The 26559-nt window shown below is 41.1% G+C and overlaps 1 protein-coding gene across 25 annotated transcripts in view; it reads right to left on the reverse strand.

Annotated features, from left to right (window-relative positions):
- Positions 1 to 18651, reverse strand: part of BLTP1 (bridge-like lipid transfer protein family member 1) — a 101163-nt gene extending 82512 nt beyond the window's left edge. For 23 of the 25 annotated variants that reach the window (XR_014945892.1, XM_015861881.2, XM_085546883.1 and 20 more), the window contains exons 1-7: positions 18558 to 18651; positions 10608 to 10737; positions 7769 to 7885; positions 5869 to 5947; positions 5146 to 5210; positions 1442 to 1628; positions 325 to 406 (exon numbers count right to left, since the gene is read on the reverse strand). Coding sequence is in view for 24 of the 25 variants with exons in the window: in XM_015861881.2 (XP_015717367.2) it covers positions 325 to 406; positions 1442 to 1628; positions 5146 to 5210; positions 5869 to 5947; positions 7769 to 7885; positions 10608 to 10704 (627 nt within the window). In the remaining variant the exon portion in view is untranslated. Of the gene's footprint in view, positions 1 to 324; positions 407 to 1441; positions 1629 to 5145; positions 5211 to 5868; positions 5948 to 7768; positions 7886 to 10607; positions 10738 to 18444 lie in introns of all 25 variants that reach the window. The other 2 variants (XM_085546881.1, XM_085546880.1) reach the window with 1 other exon arrangement.
- Between the last annotated feature and the right edge of the window lie 7908 nt (positions 18652 to 26559).

Raw genomic sequence — 26559 nt, forward strand, 5'->3', positions numbered from 1 at the left:
AAACAAAAACTAATAATAAAAATGTGTAACACTCATTACCGAGCTTAATTACTCAGTTACTTTTTTTAAATCATTACAAACCTAAGAAACATTTTATTTCCCCAAATGGAAAATATGACTTTGTTTCTCTGCATGCCAGGAGGATCTATGACTGTGTAAGGAAAGTGGTGGGGGGGGGGGGGGGGTGATGTCATTACAAAACTTACACAAAGCATGAAGCAAAAAAAAAAAAAAAAAGAACATTCAAGAAAAATGAGTACATCTATTCTTTATGTATGTACTACTAAACACTTTCATTAACAGTGACTTTTTCTCCCCACTTACCGTGCTCACATTGACTTTAATGACAGGAATAAGTGATCTCCATGAAGAAGAAGGGTCTTGAGATTCTGTTTTTACTTTCACACTGTGGAAAAAATGTTTATTATTATTCAGTCTTTTCTGTGAAAGAACTAACCAAGATTGTATTCTAGGGATCTTCAATGCACAGCTCTTTGAAAACACTTCTTCCCACAAGGGTACTTCCTCTAAGGAACCTGCTGGCAGCATACTGCAGACTCCTCCAGAGCCTGGAGGAGTAGCATGAAGCTTGTACCTCAGGTGCTGGCATACTGTGAGCTGACACAGGCAGAAAACAAGAAAACAAGTACATCACCCTTGAGGAACTTTGGGTTTTTTTGCTAAATACGCTTCAAATAATCCTTTTAAGTCTTTCGTGTGTGATCTGTCATTTCCCAAAGGCAGAAGTCCTTCATGCATATGTCAGTAAGAATGTAAACAATAAAACATGAAGAGACTGGTTTGGGGATTCAGCCCCTATCAGGACTCAGCACTGTCACAGCCCGCTGCAAGCAGCCCACTACATAATTTAGGCCTACAGTTGAATAGATAACACCACTACAAATAAGTTATGCAGAGAAACTCTCTCTATGCCCACACCTTGTTTTATAGTTTTATAGAGAGGAATGAAATAGTTAAGGTTTGTGTAACTACACACAGTCACTACTAAAAAAAACAACTCAAGAAATCACTCTGAGTGTAAGGCTCAAAAAACTGTTTGACCTCCCTACATCACACAGATAATCAGACTCAATATCTTGAGGGATTATTACTACTACTGAGCAACACCGTTATTATTCTGCAAGCATAATCCTTTTCAACACAACCTCCCTTTCCACAGCAAGCTTCAAATAGATTTTTCAACTTGTCTCTGATCATTAAGCCAGGGGTATTTGGTTTGTTTGGCCATTTTTAAAAATTACTGTAGTGGGAAGATTGAGGAAAGGAAAAAGATTTAAACTGTCAGGCTTGTCAGTGCAATTTCTCTACTGTGCTTCAGCCATTTGGCCTCCAGAGCTTACACTAACAAAACATTATCCAATTAGTTCAGCACTTCATAGAACAAAGCATCAACAAAATAGCAAAATGAATAATAATTTACCTTTCAAGATTGGTATGTGTTCTCTGCCTTCCATTCACTTGTGCTTTTTCATCATCTTTCTTTGCTGGAATTATTGTGGGATCCAAGCCAAAAAGCTCTTGAAGTTGTCCATAAAGCTCAGAACGGTTGTAAACATGAAATTCAAAGTCATTCACCATAATATACAATCTTGTTTCTGCCTTTGGGTCTAAATGAAGAGTAGGAAAAAATTCCTCATTCCATCTTAACATTTATATAATATTTAGTTTTATAGATTTACAGACTACTGAAACAATCTTCATGGTAGCGAACAGCTACCGAACTACATATGAAGAAGCAGTTAAAATCCACACAAAATAATTATGCTATTTCAAGCAAATCAGTGAAACTCAGCAAATACAACAGCTGTATACAAAACATAAAATCTGAACGAAATTCCACCCTGGGGTCACAATGCAAAAATAAACCCAGGAAGGAGCTGTACAGAATGGTTTATGTGGGTTATTTGGTCTCATATATAAAAACAAAGCAAAACCAAAAAAATAATCACTCGCAGCACTAAATCCTTGCTGCCAAACTCTCTTTTCAGCAGCACTCGATACCAATTTGATCCCAAAAACTGAAAGATTTTCTAATAAAGCTCTGCAGTACAGAAGGTCTAAATTGAAAAGAAGCTTTCTTTTATTTAGAAACAGAAAATAAAAGCACAGAGAACTAAGAAGCAGCATATTTTATGCAATCAATCAACATTTTCACAAATTTTAAATGTTAACTGTAGTCTCAGATTGGCTCTTTAATACTTAAATCTAAGTTTAACATTTAACATCTTGCATGCAGAGCTTTTCGTGACATACTTTGACATACTTTCGCCTTAGATAGTGTGGCCTAGTTATATAGTTCATGTGAGGAAAAAGCTCACACAATTTCCCCCTAATTACCCAGTTGAAAGAGTGCCCGTTACACATTTACTCAAGAGACCTGAGCTGCTCTAAAATCTGATCTGGTCTTTGTAAGTCAAACATACCTTAGGAAACAGAAGCACTGATGGTTATTACAGCATTCACATGAAAGTGAAGGTAATATTTCCCACAAGAAACTAGAAATAAAGAATCAGAGCTAACCCTGCTGCTGTGGTCAGTGTCAAGAGGAGAAACAATGCAGCCCACAGTATATGTGTCCAAGAGCTTAAGTTTAGAGACACTGACTTAAACGCATTCTCTTCACCAATAAAACACATCTCCCCCCTTACATTATGTATCTACACAACAAACTGTCCCAGTAAGAGCAATCCATCCTTTGCCCTAGTATCTGAGGGGAAAGCACCTCTTGGTCTGGAAAATATGGGGGTAGCAGTGGATTTTGTCTACCTAGACTTCACTAAGACCTTGGACACTGTCTCCCACAACGTCCTCAGAGACGAGCTGTTGAGACAGCCTGGATGAGTAGACAGAGATGTAAGCTGAAAACTGCCTGAATGGTTGGAATACCAGAATGCCCAGAGTACAATGATCAGCTGTAAGAAGATTACTTGGAGGAGAGTAACTATGGGGGTACCTGGGGCAAATACTGGGTCCAGTCCTGTTTAACATCCTTAGTAATCTGGATCAGCAGGTCACGCTGCCATCCAGAGGAACCTCAACAAGAAATGCAGAGAAATGGGCCAAGAGGAACCTCATAAGGCTCCACATGGGTAAGTGTAAGGTCTGACATCTGGGGATGAATGATCCCAAATATGGATCTGGCGTATGTTGGGAGTTATTCGGCTGAAAAGTCTTAAGTGAAGCCTCCAAGTACTTCATGATCCTTCACCAGCCTTGCCTTAAGGAAATGTCTTCTAACATCCTTAAATACATCAGAACAAAAATACACTGAGGTCCCATAAGATCTATAATAACAAGACTTTAAGTAATCATCACTGTTAACAACCAATTCCCATTCCTGTTTCATGCAACCATTAGAACTACCCAACGCTTCAGTTGTAGAACTTATAAACAAGCCCAACACACACACACACACACACAAACACAACAAGCCTAATATAAAAATGCAAACTAATCATTACTACTTGTAAGCCTTGAAGAGATGTACACTTGTCAGGCAAAAATCTTAACAGACTTCAAGTTACTGCTTTTGTAAGAATACACTGGGGTTTAAAAATGTTTATTAGCCCAGATTCAGACTTCACATTTTCCTGTAGGAATGTCTCATCTCTTAGCCTAAACAACGTGGTTAAGTACTTAAGCTTTGATTAAGTAGATTAAAAAGTATTGGGAAGAATATATTTCAATAGGCTAAAAGTCATTAATGATTTTAATTTTCCATTTGAAAATAAAATAATCTTTGCTAGGTAGTTACAATGTAAACTATCTTTCCTAGGAGGAATAGTATTTCTTAAAAGAGTAATTTTTTTGTTGTCAAACCCATAGACCCCTGACCTTCTCAATTACTTGGATTATTTGTCTGCTAATTAGGCAATCTTAAGTACCAGCAGTAATGATTAAAGCATTCAAACATTGACAAGCAAAAATACCACCAAAGGCAGTGCAGTAAGAATAGCTGTGTCTAAGTTCAATTTATTTTCCATTCTTTGAGCCACTAGAGAAATATGTTCTAACATTCACACACAAAAAAAAAGCCTATGAATACCTGTTGCACAGTAACCTGTAGTTATGAGAACATAATTAACTTTAAGGGTTAGTTCTACTTTCTGAATTACTCATCTTACTGTATAAAGAACTTGAGTCATGCATCTTGTCATGTAATGTCTCAATAAAAAGAAAGCGAGCAACTTGTTCCAATTTATATCAGTAATTTGAAAGGTGTCTCATATTTACCTGCATAACATGCACGTACTACTCTTATCACTGTTGCGCTGGTACTGAATAAGCAACAGCTGTGCAAACTTCCTGGCAAATCTAAGAGGCTTTAATTTGCAACATTAGAGACCACTTCCAAAGAAGAGAGGAAGAGGGAGAGAAAGGCCCTCCAAAGTCCAGTCATCTTCTCAATTAGCATCCACAGTGACATACAAATTCTATTACTGTACCTCCTAGAACTAGCAATGGAGCTGCAATGCTTCAAAAGTTAAGGGAGGCAGCACTTGAGACACCTATCCAACTAGATTCTCAACCTATAAATGTCTAAAAACACATCACAAAGGTTGTTTGTGTTTTCTCAAAGCGTTTTCCACAGATATAATCAATCTCTTCTACCCAGTGTTATTCCTCCCTCTTCAGTTGTGGATAAGAAAGAAAAATAAATGTGTTTTTCATCACTTGCTCACTTCTATGACCACAGCTATCAGCAAGACAGGCTATCAACTACTGAGCATCCCTCACTGTAACATTTTACTAAAATACTGACACGATAGCAAATCTTGAAAACTAAAATCAGTTCAGAACAGCAGAGGCTCTATTTATCATAGTTATACACTTCAGTACAGAGTCAATTACTCTCAGACTACAGCTAATGAAGGCTACTATTAAGATTAATCATGTTTGTCTTGAGAATGTTTGAGTCCTTGATTATAAATCCTGTATTTATTTTACTATGTTGTTTTAATACCAAGGAGCCAGCTTAAAGAACTCATACCTCCTGACGCTTCAACATAGTCCAGGTACATACTAATAAATCAACAACTTGCATGCAATTGTGCAGGGCAAGTACTTTTATGAAGACAGTAAGAAAACAGAATTTAAACTTGGAAGCCTTTCTGAGATGCGTACCATGTTGCTTCTGTTTAGGGTTGTACATTTTCCACCAGCGAAATATGATAAATCCATCTTGGATTCTAAATTAAAGTAGATAAAACAGGAATTAAAAGATTAATCATCCAAAATTCTTTCAGCAGCTTCTTGACATGCTGCCTCATGCACTACAGAGATTTGCAGTTTCAATAGTGTATAAGTATAATATCAAAGGATAAAGAAATCAATGTCTCACAGTATAATATTACACAATTACCATATTAGTTGAACTTGTACCAAATTCTACAGCCATTGTCTACTTAATGTTTTCCAACTTCTGTGATTAGAAAAATGTTATAAACTATTTGCTACTTTGCAGTTCATTAAACAAATTATTCTCATTTCCAGTATTAAGGAAAACTTCTTGACCAAAATGAATCTTCAAGACATAAGAGCAGAAGCATGAAGTAAAAAGACATCATTGAAATGTCTTTTCTTCAAACTCTAGAATATTTTCATTTAGAATTATTGAGGTCAACAAGAATCTTATCCAGCACGCCGTTTCAACTATTAATGCTCAAGCAGCAAATCAGCAAACAACACGCCTATCTCAATCATCCTAACGGTGTCAAAATACAATGATGAAAAGAGTCTGCTTATTTTTTGGATTTATAAATACCAGTATTACTCACTGGTAAGAAGGCATTTTGATTACATTACTTAGATATACATTAAAACAATGACACCCTTGGAAATCTGTACCTGATAGACATGTCTTCTGTGATGAAATAGATTTCGCGAACCATGACTTTTCCAGACAGCACAGAGAACGAAAAGGAACCTAACGTGAAAGAGTTCACAGTGCATTAGCTTCAATTTATTGGCACTTTAATTATCTGAACTGTGTTTTCTTGGTATCTTTTCCTTTATTTCCTTTCAAAAAGGCACGAACTTTCAGAGAAGATGGGAAGTCAGAAGTTCAGAATATACATGACAAAAAAGTACACAGCTCTAGGAGTTGCCAGTTTTGGCACCAACCATGAATACAACAGACCACCAGAGAGGCATCAGTCACTCAGTGATGCCTACATGCCTTGAAAAGCTTGGGAGACAACTTAAGGAAGATATTTTGAATGTTTTTAGTATCAAGCAATTTTATGCGAGACTTTAATTAGGGAAATAAAGATTCTTGCCTGAAGAATTCTTCATATTTTAAATGGCTATCAAGTTTTCAGTACAATTGTAGTGACAAATTGTGTCTACAGCAGAAAAGAATTAATAAATACAAAAAGACCAGAAGGCAGACCAATAGCCTATATTTTTCCTAATGCTTTTCACTTCAGTCACACATAGTTAAGTAAACCATGACTTGTTAAAACAAAAGAAACAACGAAAAAAACCCATCACATTAATAGACTGAAGGCAAGCTGTTAATCACGGGAATGTATTGTTATGTTCTCCCTACTGATTAAGTTCATGAAGAACACCATATGTTTCGCCAGCTATGTCTAGCTGTCTTTACTTAATACTAATTTCACACTGAAATTTTAATAAAAACTTATAGCAGACGGTAAGATTTTCTATACCGCTGTCAAAAAATTCAGATGTGAAAATAGTTCAGATTACATTTCTTAAAGTCTTGAGGCCACACTGAGGTTGGCTCTGAGGCAGATGGGTACGTGTAAAGTTGTTTTCTCTCATTTTATTTCAAATTTACACAATATTTATGATCAATAGTTGCATTAAACGTCCAGAACTAAAGCAGTCATTCTAGAAAGCAGAGAGAGGCAGGCATGGAAGAATAAACTGAAAGGAAGTTAAAAGTGCAATCAATGTGATGTTGTGGGATACAGCCCTTTGTCTCAGAATTAGATATTTCTGAAATGTGGGTGAGTGCCCAAGTGATTTGTACTGACCTTATTCAAAAGTATTTTAAATTTTATTATTTATTTAAGTTAATGGATTTTGATGGAAACGTTCTAGCTAGCATAAATTCAAGATAGCATGTTCCTAGTACAGATTAATATCGTTAGTTGTTCCGATAGCGTCTTTGGAAAACAAGGACACTGCTATAACAAGGAGTCAAGGCTTGAGTGTGCTTCTTCAGGACCCCCTAGCAGTTGCTACCCATGCTTCAGATGCTGTATATCTACCCCTGCAGGCACTGGGGAATAGGAAACTGTCGCCTCTTAACATCAAACTACCAGGCTAATTCAAGCAGATCTTGGCTGGCTCATGCCTACCTCTTCCTTTTACAGAAACTGATTATTATGATTACAGGCTTTTGGAAAAGGTAATAGAAAATGTACAGATTTTATGCACATTCAAGCATAAAGACTAAAACAGTCAATAAAACAACATCAAGTGAATTTTAAGATAAAATAAGACATCCATGAACAATTAGCTGTTTTTCACAGAATGGCTCAAGTTGGAACAAACCTTAAGGGAGGCTCAAATACCAATCCTCTGCCATGGAGTTTCTACCTACACTTAGAGCACCATATTGAACTTTTTTTTTAAACATTAAATCCAAGCCGATTGTTTCCAAATTCCTTTAATGTGGGAATGCTTTGATTTTAGCTACAGTTGTTTTTTAGCAAATAAAAGCATAACAAAAAGCAGTAAATGAACACAGAACAGCACTACCGTAATCATAACTTACCAATGTGGATGTAGCCATGTTTATACAGTCTGTTAAGAACCAGTGTTAAAATTAGTCCAATGTTCCGGGAATTATAATAAGTTAGGTAGATAATCCATCCACAAGACAATATTGTCGCTGTTGAAAGATTAAAATGAATTAAAATACTTTCAAAGTATACTGACCTGGATAAAAGCCTTACCTATTAAGACTATAAAACTCTTGTCTAATAAAACTATAAAGCACAATGTTCTTCCTACAATCCAAAAAAAAAGATAAAAATTGATACCGATGGAACGCTTGGGTGAAAGGTGTGAAAAGGGGAAAAATGGAAAATGGCAAGTTCAGAAAAGTACAGATTCTTCACAGCTCTTCCATTGCCTAGTTTGAAAAACTGGCCTACTGAGGATCTGCTACAGGAATCATATGTTTCAGTGTCATTTCTTACCATCCAGTAAGTTAAATTTCATAGATCAAATAATAACCGGCATTATCCCACACAATCATTTATTTTAAAGTTTTCTCAGTGACCCACAGAAGCCATACTACGTTCTTTCTCCAGGCCACGAACTCTAACTTAGATTTCCTGAACACTGAAAATTTTACTATCAAATCTGAAATTATTTCCCAAGTTTTTGTAACCTGAGAAAAACAGACCAGTCTTTGGCTTAACAGAAAGCTGGCAACAGTTAAAACATGAACTATGACAGGTTAAAAAAGAAAAAAAAAAGAAACAGCAGTCAAGTGAAAAATGTGTTAAAACAAAACAAGAAAAAAAGAATTAGGTCTGTTAATCCCCAAAGTACTTTTACTTTAGTTGATTAAGAGCTGGTAACCTATTTCTAACTCCAACAGTTCTCAAAGATTCCAGAAGGACAAACCCAAAAGGAACGCAGCTGCCAGAGGACAGACTCCTTCTAACTCACACTTGATAATTACCAGTCTGCTTTGTCTGAAGCAGAGTAGCAAATCCAGCAATATTTGCATTTACAATACCTCTATTAATTACACTAACTGACCTTTATAACAGAAGTAACAGAAGTTTTCCATTTATATATACTTCATATTTAACTCAGATTTATTGTTCTTTTTATGGGAAAACTGAAGTGCAGAAAAACATCTGGGTACGCCTTCACTCTGAAGAGACTTCAGGTGGTTGACACAAAAATATTTAGAAAAACACCTTCAATTTTTTGCAACTGGATGCTCCACTGCTTTCTAACAATGCCTGTGCTTTGTTTGACAGTGAGGAGAAAAGACAGAAGAGAAAGACTCGTACGACTTTGTCTTTTCCTTCCTGGAAGATGGATTCAACGTGACCAAAACTCAAGTAGCTTGTGCACCCAGGCAAGTAAGCTGCTTGAAATACAGAGCAAGTTGAATCTCAGATTTTGCACAGGTGCTTGCATGAAAACAAGAAATGGAGGGTTAAAACTAAATTACTGAAAAGAAACTACTGCTGACATTCAGTGAAGGCATACACCATGGACTACATTTACCTCACCTTGCTTTTAAATGAGCAAGCTGCTCACTGCTGCTCCTTTGGCAGTACAGGGAGAAAGGTGGCATGACTCACACTCAAGAGGGTCTCATTCCAGTCATAAAATTTAAATTGAGATTAAAGTTCAACTAGACACTTAACCTAAAGCCACGAATGTCAAGGTGACATTCTAGGAAAAATAATAATAATTTAAAAAAATCCGCAAACTAATCGAGTTTCCAGGTGCTATGGTCCTAATTGATGGTCTTTACCACCAGCCTCACATCTGCCCTGGATTTTATCCCTTTTCTCTCAACAAATATGGTCTCCGCTACTAAATGACAGATCCTATAAACTCCACTATTCTCATTATTATATTCCTTTGTTTTAAAAGCCTTTTTGCTTAAGTTACGTTTTGGAAATTCCATCTGGAACATCTAACTGAATCAAACCTTTTGTGTTTTAAAATCATTCAAGAACTAAGCATCAACTCTTTGAAGAGCATGTTCATCTCTAGAATTCATCACCTCTTTCACTGTTTCAGGATTCAAGCGAAGATAAATTACAGACATCTTTTTTTGTTCTGTTATAACAAGATGCCACAGGTCAGCATATGAAAACAGAGGATGGCTGGTTGCAGCTGGGTCGGTTAATAAACATTACTTCAATATCTTTGCATCCAAACTCCATATAAATAGGAGGCTACCAGGATTTTGTTTCTGTCGTTGCTTTTAGAATACTAGGCAGCTTCTTACAAATTAAGAGATCAGCAGCTCCCCAAAACTATATAATTGCTCACAGGTCTATCTGACCTTAGAAAAAGGGAACAGAATAGATAATTTCTTGAAGTCTCACTCGCTCTTCCTTGAAACATACAAACAAGTAAGAAAGCTAAACAAAGCTTTTGGTTTAACTTATAGCTGATGTACAGAATTGTTCATATTCTACATACTTACTAAGTAGTATTACTTAGTTTGCTTTGTGAATCTGCTGTGAAGAGTGAAAAATCAGAGAAAGAAAACATCCTGCTGTCTGCCATTGACACTTCTACACCTGGTGAACAACCTGAGCATATCTAGGTTTCATTCAATGGTTGTGGAGACAATCTTTTCAAATCAGTTCCACATCCATCACTTGTTTTATCACAAGCAACTGTCAGCACGGTGACTTCTGCTATTTTCATGTTGATTACACATAGAATTTCCATATGTGTCAGCAGGACGATGCTGTACATCACTTAATAGTCATATGACAAGAAAAAAAAGCTATTTTCAATGCTTTGATGTCTTTTGGCAAGGTGAACATTTTGTGAAGCATGTTTAAAAGTACACCAAAAAACGCAACCAACCACTTAACCAAAACAGCATAAATTCACCTTACCTACTAACAGCCAAACAACATTGGAGTCGTGCTCTGTTAAGAAGTCTTCCAACTGTGTGATACTTGGGACAAAGCTATCATTTTTTCTTTGATCCATCGCTAAATTGTTTTTGTACCAGCACCTGTAGAACTGAAGGAGAAGAAAAAATAAATAAATGAATAAATGAATGAATAAATAAATAAATAAATAAAATAAAATTAAATTAAATAAAGTAGTTCTAAGTATATTACACTGTGCAGAAGAATGTGCCATGTTAAACAGTCCTTGACAGCCTGCTTCACACAAACATGAATTTGCTTTATTCCTTCAATGGCATCTTTGTGAAATCCCTTCTCTTCTAGAGCAGAAATACAGAGCAGAACACTGCTGTCTGCTGAAACTGTTTCCAGGTAGGTGCCTACCTAAACCAGACTGCAGATCAACAACATCCCAGACTATGCTCTCCAAAAAGAGAGAAGGCAGTTCCCTGTATCAGCAAAGAAGTCATAGCCCAGAACAGAGATTCACAAGTTCAGTTTCCAGCTCCTGAGCAGAGACCAACCAGAGTATTTGCTCGTGTTTGATTGCTTCCTTCAGTAACTAAGTGGAGAAAGGTGATTTCCTTCTATACATAAGAAAGAAGTAGGTGCTTATGTCAGAATATGGAAGCATTAGGTTGTTCATGGGTACGTGCAGAAGCCCAAAGGTTGAAAGGCAGCTAAACTTGATCCAAGGGTTTCATTCCTCATGTGAGCTGCACTAAGCCAAGATCTAATTCAGAAAAGCAACAAGTTAGACCTCCTGTCCTGAGGAGGTATCACAGAAGTACAGCTAACTCCTCTGAGAAGCAGAGGTCTGCTCTGTCCACATATCCTCTCCCTGGGCAAGTACATATGCAACCACGTGTACACAAAAATTCAGGTGAGGATGAAGACTAAACCAGCACAGGACTGTGCCAAGGTATCAGTACTCAACACAGCTCTGCCTACAGCTCAAGGCAGCTGCCATGTGGCATCCTACAGACACTGCATCGTGCACACAGCCTGCAGCGCAAACCCTGCAGCCCTGAAGGAAAGAAAGGCTCAAGGCTGCACTCCCAACTAATCGAGAGTGACAAAAACTTTCCACAGCCTATTAATCCAGCATGCCCACTAATGCCCTTGCTTCACAATGGATTTGCATTAGTCACTGTAAAAACTGACTACACAGCATTGCTGTTACACAGAGCGTGGAAAACCAGTCCTTCTGATCTTACGCCTTTATTCAAGCCACCCATAAATCACCTCACAAGTGGGTTATATTAATTAAGCATGATTAACAGGGAGTAGCTCAACTCAATAGCATTTGTAATCACACGGCAGTATTTTTCTTGTATTAGTTTCATTTGAAGTTTTTTCCCTTGGACATAAGCTGTCAAGCCTTCTTACAGAGAAATAATTCTTCCTTTTTTTTAACCACCCTCCAGCTCCTGGCAGCCGGTCTTGCTGTCAACATTCAGCCTCCAAGAAAAAAAGAATTTATTTCATGTCTATGTGAAGTCTCCAACGCCTTCCATCCAGAGCAAAAGAACGTAAGAAGCACATCATCTGTGAAAAAGCAAAAGAACTAGTATTTATCTAGTCTTTCCTGTGGTACCATCTCTCGGTATTATAATCTGAGAACTAAGCATGGAAGGAGAAGTTAGAAATACTCGCCTTCAGCACATTTGTTTTTCTCCTAGTTCTATAAGTAAAGTACCTTGGAACTATGATGTGCTGGTGAGGAGCTCTGTGGTGAGGGACCTGGGCTGAAGAAAAGACAAGGATCTCCTAGAAGTTGTTCAGCAGTGAGCCATAAAGATGATAAAGGCCTGGAGCATCTCCTGTACGAGGATAGGCTCAGTAACCTGGGTCTGTTCAGCCTGGGGAAAAGAAGACTGAGGAGGGACCTGATAAATGTTTATAAATAACTAAAGGGAAGTGGCCACTAACTTAGCTCCCTTACAAACAGGGGAAAGCAGAGTGACTCACAAACATCTCTTAAAAAGAAGCCCTTGTTTTAGAAGAGCCGTTACAATGGCTAATTAAATCACATAATGACACTGCCATGTGCTGTAAGACCATCACAATACCTTAATGAAAACCCCATCATAGTAAAGGATGCTCTGCAAGCTGCCTTTGGGAGCCCTGGGTCTGTGAATGGCAGAAGAACTGGAGAAACTGATGAACACACTGCAGCATGGACAAAAGAAAACCTTTTTTTTCTCCCTTACTCGCAAAAAATAACCAAATTCTATTCTTGTGATCAAGGCCACAGTAAAAGCACTGCCAAAAAATAAGGACCATCTTAACAGACAACACTATGCTCCCAAGAATTTTTAAGAGATCACCATTGAAATTCCTGGCAATTCAGGAAATCATACGTTTCCTAAAAGACTTCCAAAGAAACAAAGCCAACAATACACGATACAAAGACAGGATACTCAAAATGGTTATGGCCCTAAGATTGTAGCAAGACAACTCAGAGGCTGGAAGCCATGGGATCCTGATATTACCTACTCAGAGTCCACATCCATCATTTTTTCACATCACTACCTCACCCATAGGCTGGATATCCTTGGACGTTTTCTGGATAACACTTGCAGTTCACACACAGCTAAGCCCAGTAATCCCCTGTCAGACATCGGTGGCAAGTTTTGGAGCTGCATGCTGATGCTTGACCCCACTGACCTCAGCTGAGGCCTTTGAGGAGGGAGCAGCACGGTGGTGGAAGTGCTGGTATCCAGAACAGGCAGCACTGTACTGGATGTACGTGGATCTCAGGGGCACAGGAGCTCATTTCGATTACAAAGCAATTTCACTTACGTGAATTAGCTTAACACAGCCTTGTGCATTTATATGGCAAAGGAGGACAGACAGGAGGGATGAGGATCACCAGCAGCATCGAGAGGAAGTAGTGCAGTCTTCTGGGGACACATAGCAGCTACTCTCAGTGTCCAGCTGTTACGCACATTATTAAGGCCAAAGTCGCTTTGCAGCACAACAAGAGTGCAACCCAACTGCTGCAGTTTGCAGGAGCACTGACCAATATCTTGCTGTACCTGTAGCTTAAATGTAAACTGTTAGGGCACTATTGCACGGGAGCAGTGTGCTTTCCTAAGCTCTGGGAAGCACAAGGCTGGGTGGGAAGCAATCCTTACAGCCTGCCAGCATCAGACAGAAAACAGCAGCAAGGACAAGAAACCCAGAAATACACATGTAGCTCTTCTGCATTTATTTACAACATTTTATTAAGGTTTCCACTGTCTTGTGATGATGCTCTCATTAAACAAAGAACATGCTCCAGAACCACAACATACTTTATTTTATTTAAACACAGCCTTACTATTCAGTACATCACTTCTGACCTTCATGACCGCATGCCACGTTAACACATACAAAAAGTTCATTAAGTTCCTCCTCAGAGGATGAAAGGAGAAAGGCCAGAGTCTGAAGGCACCAAAGTGGAAGAATCACAGTACTCATTGTCATGGCAGCCCTTTAAGGTGTTGTGCAGCCATCTGCCCACAGATGAGATGTGTGGAACACAGGCAGACAGAAGGCCAGAGCTTTGTTTGAGATGGCACACTGGAACACTGGGGCCTGCTTCCCAGGCTCATGTTTAGAGGCACCTGCAGATGTCAGGCTTCCCTGTTACTCTAGACCTGCTCCTCCTGGTCAGAAGGTCATTATGTATAGGAGAAACATGCACCTAATAGACTCAAAATAATAATAAAGTCACAACCTATTCAATTTTTCTCAGTACTAAAAAGATGTAAGTGAAGGAAAATGAGGTAAGTAATATTGCAGACCTGAGGGGATGCACCTCATTTCCAGCCTGCATCCAGTATTCCCTGGCAAATACACCGTTCCTAAAAAGCCAATCACTCAAAAGCAGCTACAACTATCTACAAACACACTTCAGTTACACCCAACTATAGAATCATAGAATTACCCAGGTTGAGAAAGACCTTGAAGATCATCAAGTCCAACCGCAGCCTAACCAGAACCCTAACTCTAAAAACTCTACACTAAATCATATCCCTGAGCACCACATCCAAACGGCTCTTAAACACAACCAGGGATGGCGATTCAACCACCTCCCTGAGGAGCCTATTCCAATACTTAACTACCCTTTCTGTAAAGAAGTTCTTCCTAGTATCCAACCTAAACTTGTCCTGGTGCAGCTTGAGGCCATAAATCAGTAAACTAGATTAACCACAGCGTGACATGTTAACACTTAACCCTGAGACAAACATCTGCTTGAACAACATCATAAAAAAAATGCACAGAAAATATGCATATATAAGAATTGACTCCTGAAAAGTGAGACAGGAGCCCACCCTAAAGCTGGACAGGTGAGGCAAAAAAAGAAAAACACAAAAAAATGAAGCCCAAATCCAACAGTTTTGCTACCCAGATCCTTTATCACACTCTGACATCACCCCCGCAACAACCCCAACAAAACCCTTATTAGTACTAAAATGTATGGGGGAGATGAAATAGGAACTTAAATTCACCATGGCTATTGCTTATGTTTTCACAGAAATTAAGTGCTTACTGGGTATTTGTTAAGCAAATATGAAAAGCAAAATCAGCTTCCTAAAATAAAGCGCACATTTGCTTCCTCATTATTTAAAGTTAATTTCCACTCTGAGACACTCAACTCTCGATTTCTATAGTATTTGCTAGAAGGTAGAGTTACAATTACACTCAAGACAACAGGCTGAACAACAGGAGGTAAATCCTGCTAGTCTAAATGAATGTATTTAGACAATATGCATGGATGCTTCATATCTGTAGTACATGGTTCCTTATAGAAAAGCAAAGAAAAGGCATTTCTGTGCCCTATTCATTCCTTGCTTTCTCTAAAAGGGTCTCCAGGAATACCTGGTACAAAATGAGAGCTTCAGATAGGTAGGAATGCCGCTTTGCAACACCGAGGCCCGGGTTCAAATCCCCCCTGTGTCGCAAGTGGTAGAAGTGCCGCTCTGCTACACAGAGGCTCAAATCCTGGGGGTTGGACTCAATGATCTCTAAGGTCCCTTCCAACCTGCACAAGACTGTGATACTGTGAGATAACTGAGTGATATCAGAAAGAAGCCCTACAAATGTCAACAGACCTCAGGTGAACTTGCTACAGATGGTACAGCGATGCTGTCAGCACCTGGATGCACCTCTGGTACACCTCACAGAATGCAGAGCTGCCAACCTTGGCTCTCCCCAAACATTCCAGCTGAGTCCAGTGACTTCCAAGTAGTCCCCAGCCAGCCCAGGAAGCTCAACTGGTCTGAATCAGCAAGTGCAGTAAAGAGGAAGGAAGAGAAAGAAAGTTGCTGGTGTGCTTGAACTAACAAGCAGTAAGATGTAAACAAGCTGCACTACAGCCGCAAACAGAAACAGGTAACACACCTTGTCAGACTGCTGTGTGGATGGTAGCAGCTACATCCCATTCACACCACAGTAGTAAATATGTTTACTTAAGTAATGAATTCAATCAGAATTGAAGAGCTCTAAGATACAAAAATCATTTTTTACAGCTGCCTACCTGGTAAGATTTGCTTTATCTAGAAGAGAACTCGCAACCACCAAAGAAGCAAATACATTAAATATTAACACTCTCGAGAGAAGGAGGAAAAACAAAACAAAAACCTGGTTTAAGTAGCTTAGACATGTATCACATCCAAAAAAGTACAATGAAAAAGATGATTGTTAGCACAAATCCAATGATTAGGTATCCAAAAGTGTCTGAAGTGATGTATTCCTTACTTCAAACCCTTTGAAACACCAATGCTTTTGGTACACAAAAGTTATCTTTAGAAAAAACAAAATACCATGGCCGATGATACAACTCTGACCTTAAAAAAAACAAAGAAACAGAAGTATAGATTTTCTTCTTACTATTTCTTTTAAAGTACAGGACATCGGTTATAATACATGTGAAATTAAAGAAACTTCTGCTGTGGCAATCAAGAGATAACACTCCTTGCACTACCCAGCTCCTGGTCCAGCAGTGCCCAACTGAACTCCACATGAGTTTTCATACTACTTTTAATATGGGGGTGGGAGGGAAATTATCTAAGCATGTCTCCCAAACTTCCTCATGGGAAAGTTGTTTGGTCACTAGTGTTGGCAGCTTTTGATGCTTAAAAGGAAAAAAAACCAAAACAACAAAACCACAAGGGAACCTAAAGGCTTGTGTACTTTTACTGTTAGAAGTTCCCTTGTGTATACTGTATTTAGAAAAAAAACAAAGCCTTTTTAGATGCAGTCTCAACAAAATGACTGACTTCTTGTCTTCCTCTTTTTTAGGCCCGCACAGTAGCACTGTACCTCTGTACCTCTGAAATATTCCATGAAATAGCTTCTTATGTATCTTTCCCAAAGCATTTCCTCTAAGTTTCTCCTCTGACACATCATCAGATTATAAGGAAAAAAGGGAGCAGTCTGCTAGAAATCAAAACTGAAAATGAATGTTATTACCACCTATCCCATCATCCTTTTGTGAGCTAAAAGTGGATGTTCAGTAGCATCTGTGCCAGCCTGAAGCCAACCCAAACATTTTGGCACAGCAACAAGTGCAATAAGAAGTTATAGAAGAAGATCAGTCGGTAGAGGAAAGCACCATTTCAGCACAGGACAACTCCACAGCTGCCCGTGAAAAGAACGGTCAACTCTTAGCTTAATTCCCTAATGACACCATTATGTAAAGGGACAGTTACCCAAGAGCAGCTGACACACACTCCATGTGCCAGAGTTTTCCAACTGCCTACCCACAAAGAGTGCGCTCCTTCAACACAGAAACATAAGGTCAGAAAACACCAAGATCACCCAGTCCAACCATCAACCCACCCCTGTCACACCCCGACCATCTCTCTCAGTGTCACATCTCCATGTTCCTTGAACACAGAATCACAGAATGACCCGGGTTGGAAGGGACCTCAAGGATCATGTAGTTCCAACCCCCCTGCCTGGCAGGGCCACCAAACATACACATTTACTAGATCAGGTTGCCCAGGGCCCCGTCCAACCTGGCCTTGAACACCTCCAAGGACGGGGCATCCACAACCTCCCTGGGCAGCCTGTTCCAGGGCCTCACCACTCTCCTAGTGAAGAACTTCCCCCTAACATCCAACCTAAATCTTCCCTCTTTTAACTTAAAACCATTTCCCCGTGTCCTGCTATTGTCAGCCCTTTAACACCTCCAGGGACAGTGACTCCCCCACCTCCTCGTGCAGCCTGTGCACTAACACTCTTCCTGGGAAGAAATTTTTCCTAATATCCAACCTGAACCTCCCCTTAAGGCCTCTACTGTGGCCTTATCATTAGTTACACAAGAGAAGAGGCCGACCCCTCACCTCTCCACAGCCTCCTTCCATGCAGCTGCAGAGTCACAATGTCTTTCCTGAGCCTTCTCTTCTCCAGACCCCTGGGTGCCACTCATAAGACATGTGCTCCGACATGGCACACAGAAAGATGAAGGCTTCCCATAGAGAAGTGCTTGACACACAAGATCTCAACCAACCCAACAGTGTTCACCACAACCTGCATTGATGCGTCCACAAACACACACACAGGCCTCACCCTGAGGCAAGAGTCCATTTGGAGCCCACTGCCAAAGTGGGACCTCAAACCCCGCTGCTGCCCACGCTTATCTCAACACCCCTTTATATACATTCGTGGCGTGTCCCTTCCTGCTCTCCCCACGCTTCCCAGTGGCAAACACTTCTGGCCCAACCGGTCACTGCACGCAGAGATGGTGACACCAACACGCAGCCATAACCTGTGCGGTACTCACGGCTCCTTCGGGCAGCCCGCCCCGCTGCACCCCCCAACCCACCCGTAACGCAGCACAGCAGACGGCCCAGCCCGGGTCACCGCGGTGCTGTGAGGCCGGTACCGCGGCACCATCACAGCCGCTCTGGACGCCCCGCAGCGCCGCCCCAAACTTACGCCATCGCCGTCCGCGGCGGCTCCGCTAGGAACCCGGAAGCGGCGGCGACATCCCGGGCCCTACCTCACCTAACGGCGGACACCGGCCCGGCCCGGCCCGCCCACCGCGCCGCCCTCCCGCAGCCAATCGCCTCGCGCCGCCGGCTAGCGGAGCCAATGGCAGAGCGGCGGCTCGCCGAGGGGGCGGGAAGAAAGGGCGCTCCGCGGCCAATCGCAAGAGCCGGGCCGCGGCGTCTGAGCGCGTGCGTGTGTGAGGGCAAAGCGCCGCTCCTCTGCCCGGTGGGGAGGCGGGTTGCGCATGCGCGGTGGGCGGGGCTAAGGGTGTGAGGGGCAGGGTCCGTGTGGTGCAGCCCGGCCCTCTGGCACTATGTACTATGATGTACTATAGTACTATAGTACTATATAGGACCATGTCCCCGGTCTGGGCTGCCCCAACGCACCAGGCAGGAGCCCTTGTCTCAGCCGTGGGCAGTCCCGCCCGGATTATCCTTACCTTAAGTGTTCGCCCTCTTGTGTTTTCTCACCGCATTCCTATCACGCTGCAAATAGCAATAACAATATTGTTGGCGTGCCTTTGGTTCTCATCACGCAGGTCACCTTCCCACCTCACTCCCCTGCTGCCTCAGGAGCACTTGGGGCACCGCCCCATGCTTTGTCCCTATGGGGTCTGTGTGCTGCCCCTGTGGGTCAGCAGCGGCATTGGGGAAGGTGGGCCTTGGTGTGGCACCAGGGGAGGAAGGAAAGCTATGACATTAATACATTCCTGGCTAGAGAAGAGACAGCGCGGAGATCACTCGAGCAATAATATTTACCCCTCCGCTGCTTTGAAGCTATTTGTTTCACACGGGGCACAAATATTTACCCTCTCTGTAAAAGAAACTTGCACTTTCTCCTCGGGAAAATATTTTTATGTTTGAAAAGCACAACATAAATTTATTTTTAAACTCTTATTGATTACAGGGCAGAAGGTGTCCCAGAACAACCAAAATACAGTGAGGGGGAAATTGTTTTTGTTCTTAGGGTCACATCACCATTTAAAATTACCAGGATCAAAATGTAGGAGCCCGGATGGCCAAATTGCTGGGCCTTAATGCAGCTCCAGTGGTGGGGAGGAAAAGCAGAGCCTTAGAGTCTACTCGTGGAACAGATAAAATCAAGAACACAAGTCGTTCCGTGCAGTACTTTTATATAAAGGCCAGCTTAAGTCCAACATGCCCCTGTCTTATTTCATGTTCATACTGCCTGTCTCAGAGTTCAAAGTTCAGCTCCTTCCACTTTCACACTGAGGGGTGGATGCTTCTCAGCCAGCGTCATCCAACCCTGCCCAAATAAACCCGGTTTTCACTTACTCTTGCCAAAGCCTGGGGCTGAGTGTGCTCAAACTGTAGCTGGTGGTGATGGAGCACTGGGTGCTGGGCTCTTTTGCACGTGGGTGTGATGGAATGGCTGTCCTATTTTAGCACTGCCATGAGGTTTGTGGATTCTCACAGAACCCCTGCCTGATTGCCTGCTGCTCCCTTGAAGATTGCATTTTTTTGGATGTTTGTCTGTGTTGCTGATTTCCATCACCAGTTTCATTCCTTCCATTACCTCCCGTGACCTTATGGGGGAGTGTCCACAAATCAGCTCACAATACTTTCCTGTGGCTTCTTTTTTCTTCAGTAAGGATTTTTCCCTTCATTTTCTTCCCAGTAAGAAATGACCGTTGATTGCTTCTTTCAACTTTTCCTTCCATATGCTGGTGCTAAATGATGAAATATACTTGACATTTGAAATTCATTTGTAGAAATTACTTCTGAAAGGGTACGCAGATGATCAGAGCTTCAAGATATGTTACCCACATGAACATCAGCTCTCAGATTGGACTTGATTGTTTGCCTTTGCCTTTTATAATCCAGTCAGTGATTCACATCTGAAGAACAAGAGAGCTTCTCCTGACACACCCAGCCATTTGCAAGGTGTCTTGAGGCTAACAGGTGAAATACAATGTATTGTAATATGATTAGACACCTAAGGAGGAGTATAACAAGATGATTGCCTTATCTAGACTCAAAATTCGTGGAGGGGAGCAAGGCCAAGGGTTTCTTTCACTGCATCCTCTACGTCCCCTCTGGGTTGTACCAGAGTCTCACTCACTTTGCTGGGGAAACAAGCAGCTTGTGATGGCATCATGTGCATGCACAAAGCACCGTCAGCCCCGCCTGGAATGCTGTCCCTGGGGAAGAGCTTTTCAAGCTTGCCCAGCTTTTTTTCATGATCTAGAATCAGTCATGCTTAATTCTTTGCAGTGTATGATGTTGCATCTCCAATTATCAACCTGGGAAATGAAAAGAGATTTTATAAATGTTATTTCAGCATGTAACCTTTAAGTTGAGGAAAATTATAACACTGTCCTCTACCTTTCTTTTAATGAGGTGACACTCCTTTTTTCCTCAGGGTGTTTATGCAATGCTTATTTTTATCCAAGGGTTTTTTGTTTGTCTGTTTTGTTGCTGTTGTTGCTTCACTTTTTATGTTTTAGGAATGAGGAATAGTCAAGTGAAAGCACCTTCTTTAAATCCATTTTTACCTCCTCTGTTTTGCAGCCAAAGACACCTATTGGAACATTATATACTAAAAGCTCCTGTATCTACTAATTTATATGTTTTATCTTTGATTAATGTGTTCCAAGGTTTGAAATCGAGCTAATTTTGACATTGACAGAATTTATACAAAACTGGAAGCTTCTGGGCACATTACACTATTTAACAAAAACAAAAATGTGACTAGAAACTTTCAGTCTCATTTTTTGGATTACAGTTTACCCTTATAATGCAGCAGGATACTACTGCAGTTTCCAGGGAAGTGAACAGTCACTGCTTTAGCTGACAGGACCTTGAAACTCACAAAAGCATCAAGGGGCTGCAAAAGTCTCCTGCCAGCAGGGTAAGCAGGATCACACATCTACAGTCAAGGAGCTAGAAGCTGACTCATTGTCATCAGTTGCTTTAGGGGACAATTCATTTAATCAAGAAACTGTAAGGAATCTTCTTATGATTAGATTGAATAGCTTTTCTCAGACAACCCTCTTGTACAGAGCTCTCTAGCAATATGGTTGGGAAATTGTTTTCTTGATGCTGTGCTCAATAGCACAGGAGGCTGCCAAAGTGCAGATGCAAACTTCTTACAGCTTAGGCTTCATTCACTTGGACCAAGAGCAGCAGGGAAAAAGCAGGAGCAGTGCTTTATGGAACTGCCTTCTATCTCCAGCTGTGCTGTAGTGAGCACTTAGAAGAGAACAGAGAAGTGAGCGTACAAACAGAAGCTCTGCTTGGTTTACGCTATCTCTGAATGACATCAGTGTTTACTATAAGAGTTCATTCCAACTGCATTCAAAACAAACACGGAGTTTAGGCATAATTGTATAAAAATAAACATCCTTCTCCTTCATCCACAAAATCTGCAGAAGCTTCCTACAGCATAAGTCAAAAGGCAGCAGTTAGAGGCCCAGAAACACTCTTGCTTTAGCTTAGTGGTAACATATTAAATGCTTTGGTCTTGGCAATTACTAAAACAGCAGTGAGTGTCACTTACACTACACCTTGTACAAGTCTTCCACAAAATCTTTCACAGGTCATTTTGAAATCCTTCTTCCTCAACTTTCTTCCACTTTGCTCACTAGATGGGCACTCAGGAAGCCTAATGGTGCTGCAGCTTCCTTTCTTGGTATGGATTACAACTTCCTCACTATTAAGAGTATGGTTGCTACTGAGGAAGTTATTGCTCTTACTATGGTCCCTGAAACTTCCTGTTTTCCTGTGATCTATCTTCTGAACACATCAAAAACCTGTGCCCAGCTTTGAGTGTGCATGGGATCCTGCACAGATCCTGCGCCTCCTCTCTGCCCCCTGCTGTGTCTGTGAGCATCACCATGCGCACCATGGGCGATGTCAGTATCCAGAGCTGTGGGGTTACATCTTCAGCCTTTCTCCTCATACTGTTTGTCTATCTGTATTAATGATATAGACCGTGCTTTATTGGGTGTCTTTAACCCTATGAATAAATGCCTGATAGGTAAGTTAAGCAGTCATTTCCTTCAATGTTCATGTGTCACAGCTCTACAATATCACATTATTATCAACACCCTCTTACTTTGAACACAAAAAGCGTTCTACAAAGTAGAAGATGATTCAGAGGCAAACTGTGGCTAGGTTTAAAATGTGCTCTAGAATAGAGATGATTGACTGTTCCCTTTTCAGATCCCAGAGGCACACCACAACCAAGATACCCAGAGTGCAAGTCCCAAACCTCTTCTAGCACAAAGGCACCTGGCTTGCTGTCCACAGATCTCCAGCTGCAGATGCTGAGGACACCTGGCTCACAGCAGCACAGAAGGGAGCATAGCAATCAGCCCTTGCTATGAAGGGCCCAAATGCAAAGAATGCAAAGAAAGGAGGAAAGAGTGGAGCCTGTTACATAAAAGAGAAAGGGCTGTCTAAAAAGCTGCCTGGAGTACAGTGGGCAGTGCAGCTGTGTCTTGCTGATTACCTTTTATGGTGTCCTGATAGAACTAAATTTCATCAGATTGTAGGTTAGCTTTAGTTGTCATTTTTTGAATTTCTCTTATTTTTAGTTATTTCTGCTCTCAAAGGAAGTGCATTGTACCAAAACACGCTATTAGAAGACTTTTTGTGCTACATGTACAGGCGAATTGTATAAGCTTTTTGTCTAAGTAATCTAAAACCTATTTTGAACATATAATGACAAGCATTCACCAAGTAAAGTTTCTTTTTCAGACTGGAGCTCCCATTACTGGCCCTACTGGTTATCTGGAAGAACGAACTGGCACACAGCAAGTGGGTGGAACACGCCGTTGCCAGAGAAAGAGGTGAAAGCAGAGGCTTTTTAGCGGTTCACGACTATTTTTAACTTCAATTTCCTTTGTAATTATTTCCTTTCCTGGATTCATAAATTTGCAGTAGCCTGTTATATAAATCTCATCTATCCCATGTTTACAAATAATTCTGACTTTGATTCTGTGCCTTTTGCACTTTGGAAGTTCCCACAGACTTGAAGTTTAGGTGTACAAAGACATACATGGGGTACCACCCCACATTCATTGCTAGCTCTATTCGATAAGCCTGCTGTAATGACAAATACCCACCTACATTTTTTTTAACCTCCTCTCGTGTTTTTGTTGGAGAAGCTACATTACACTCACTGTCTTAGCAACTGCTGTGTTGTAGGATCATTCTGAGACTTTGTGGGGGCCCATTCCTTTCATCGCTCGAGAAAAAAGAATGGGGGGATCCAACAGTGAGTTCTCCTTGCTCAAAAATAATGTGGATTTTAAGGGGCGATACCCTTGTGCAAATAGGGAATAATCACACTTAAATGCAGCTTTTAGAAAAGTGATTTTGAGGTTAAAGAAGAGACACAGAGGAGAAAAATAAAACGTTTGCTGCAAGAATAAAGGTATCTGTGTGAGGTCAGTAATCATGGCAGGGAGAACAAGACCAAATGTTTTCAGAATGGTGTTCATTGAGAACCATTTAACATGTACCTGAGTGGCTCTGCAACAAATTATTGTACAATGTAACTTACCCATGTTGAGTGCTTGAAATTGTTATTCCCTGTGAATTCAAGGGCTTTGGAAGTTGCCTAACAGATTCTACTACACCTTGTACATCTGTAGGGTCATCTTTCTAATATCCGGAGCAGCTGCTTTTTTGAGCTCTGTGACTGGGGCATGGCAGAGACCACGCTCAGGTGAAACAAGGCCAGCTCCTTGCAGTGGGGGAAGCAACAGTTGTGTAGGCGTTTTCCAGGTCTTCTGAGAACCTTCAAGGATAAAAGGGAAGAATACAGGCAGAACATTGACCAGGCTTGTAAGAACAGTAGGCTTCTCCACATGTAAAGGCTGTAGTGTCAGATTGGAATCTTTTTATGAACTTCATCGCATCACAGAATTTCCTGAGTAGGGAGAGACCCACAAGAATTGTCAAGTCCAGCTCCTGGCTCCACACAGACCACACAAAAATCAAATTATATGCATGGGAGCACTGTCCAAACACTCCTTCAACTCCATCAGGTCAGGCCTATGCCCACTGCTCGGGGGAGTCTGTTCCATGCCCACTTACATCAATGGAGGCAGGGTGCAGACCCTTGATGTTCCCCAGGTGAAACACTGTTGACACATTCACAGTGTAATTAGAGCCGATCTCTCTCTCTTAGCCTAAGTAGTTCATAAAGCAATACAAATAAATATATTATTGGTAATAATACAATGAAAACCACCCACGGATGATATTTAGTAATAATCTGAGTATCATTGCTAACACTTAGCTCATAACTTTAGAGACATCTAATTGTGTGAACTATAACCAATAAATACTTCATAAATTATATTTACAAGCAGTAAGCAATTTGTAAGTAATCAAATTATTTCATTGGCTTTTGTTAAACTCTGCTGCATCCCTTCTTCTACCTTGAATATTTAGTTGCACTGTTTGCTGTTGTATGAGACTGGGCTGTTTTTTGCCTTCAATGAGGATTTTTTGCATTTTGCTGCCTGTTTTATTTTTATCACATTCAACTAGAAAACGCTGGCTCAACTTTTTCTGTTAGCACACCGTGTCTTCTCTGTCCACCTGAAGGCCCTAAGCCATCCTTGGCAACAGCAATCCCCAGTGAGCATCCCTGAAATGAGGGTGGAAGTTATTTAAGCTGCCTGTGTTAAAAAGACAAAACTGATAACAGTTTCTGTGCTCTTTCAGAAGCTGTTATCTCAGATGCCGGATGCTTCTTCTGACAGTGGTGAAAATAGCTTTCTCTCTGTTATGACAGCGGGTTTCAGCTCTGGGCAGAGGGGAACGTCTTCAACCACAGGATACTTCCCCAGTGCTGGAAGGATATAAAACAAAATTGAACAGCAAACTAACCGCATTTATTTGAGAGAGCAAAAGACATCACAGCTGATCCGCTTGTGTTGGGCTCTGTCCAGCAGCTCGAACATTCCCACATTTCCAGGTCTCTGAGCCATGCAGCACAGAAGCAACGCATGGACACAGGCTCTGGGGAAGCGGGGAAGTGCTGCCTATCTCCTAGCCAAAGGAACCTCACCATTTCCCTTTCAGCCTGCCCAGCAGTTCGCCTGCTGTGCGGGGCCAACATGCACAGGAAAGAAGGGTTTTTCTGTAGACATATCCCACTCCCTGTGATGCAAAGGAAGCTTTATTTTTAAGTAAGGAAAGGGTAACGCTTTGGGAACCAGCTATCGCTATGTGCACATGCAGGAAATGTTTATGCTTTTTTCCGAGAACTGAACAAAATATTTTAGGAACACAGCACAGCACTGATCTGGACAGTTTGTGAATTGGGAGATCTCTGAGTTTGCTTTCAGCTCTGTTTTGGTATCCTTCCTTCTTCCTAAGTGTTCTTCGGGAGCACATGTAAATTCTCACCACCACCTCTACCTAACCGTGCACAGAAATGAATCCAACTATTCATTCCAGGGCTATATTCTTTCTGCTTTATGTGCTGCTGTGTTGTGACAAACGTGACAACACTGTGACTGATGTTAGCATGTTTTCCCTGAGGTGCCCAATATGTAGCTATTCAGCCTTCTTTGTCAGTCAGCAGAACAAACCTTGGCTTTTCAGACAAATGCCAGCACACACAGCTTTTGCCGCAAGTCAAACAATAGTAAAGAAGTGTTAGAAGATCCAAAGATTCATTTAGGACCAGAGGGAGGGGATTCAGCAAGCTGTGGCAGGGGAGATTCAGGCTGGACATTAGGAAATATTACTTCTCAGAAGGGGTGGTCAGGCACTTGAATGGACTGCCCAGGGAGGTGGTGGAGTTACCGACCCTGGGGGTGTTCAAGGAACGACTGGATGTTGTGTTGAGGGACATGGTTTAGTGGGAGCTATTGGTAATAGGTGAACAGTTGGACTGGATGATCTTTTAGGTCTTTTCCAACCTGTGATTTCCTAACCACTGCATGTTTCTGTAGCAAACTTCC

The sequence above is a fragment of the Coturnix japonica genome, chromosome 4, assembly GCF_054131305.1.
Source record: "Coturnix japonica strain WE chromosome 4, WE-NBRP24, whole genome shotgun sequence".
In the NCBI taxonomy this organism is placed as follows: Eukaryota; Metazoa; Chordata; class Aves; order Galliformes; family Phasianidae; genus Coturnix; species Coturnix japonica.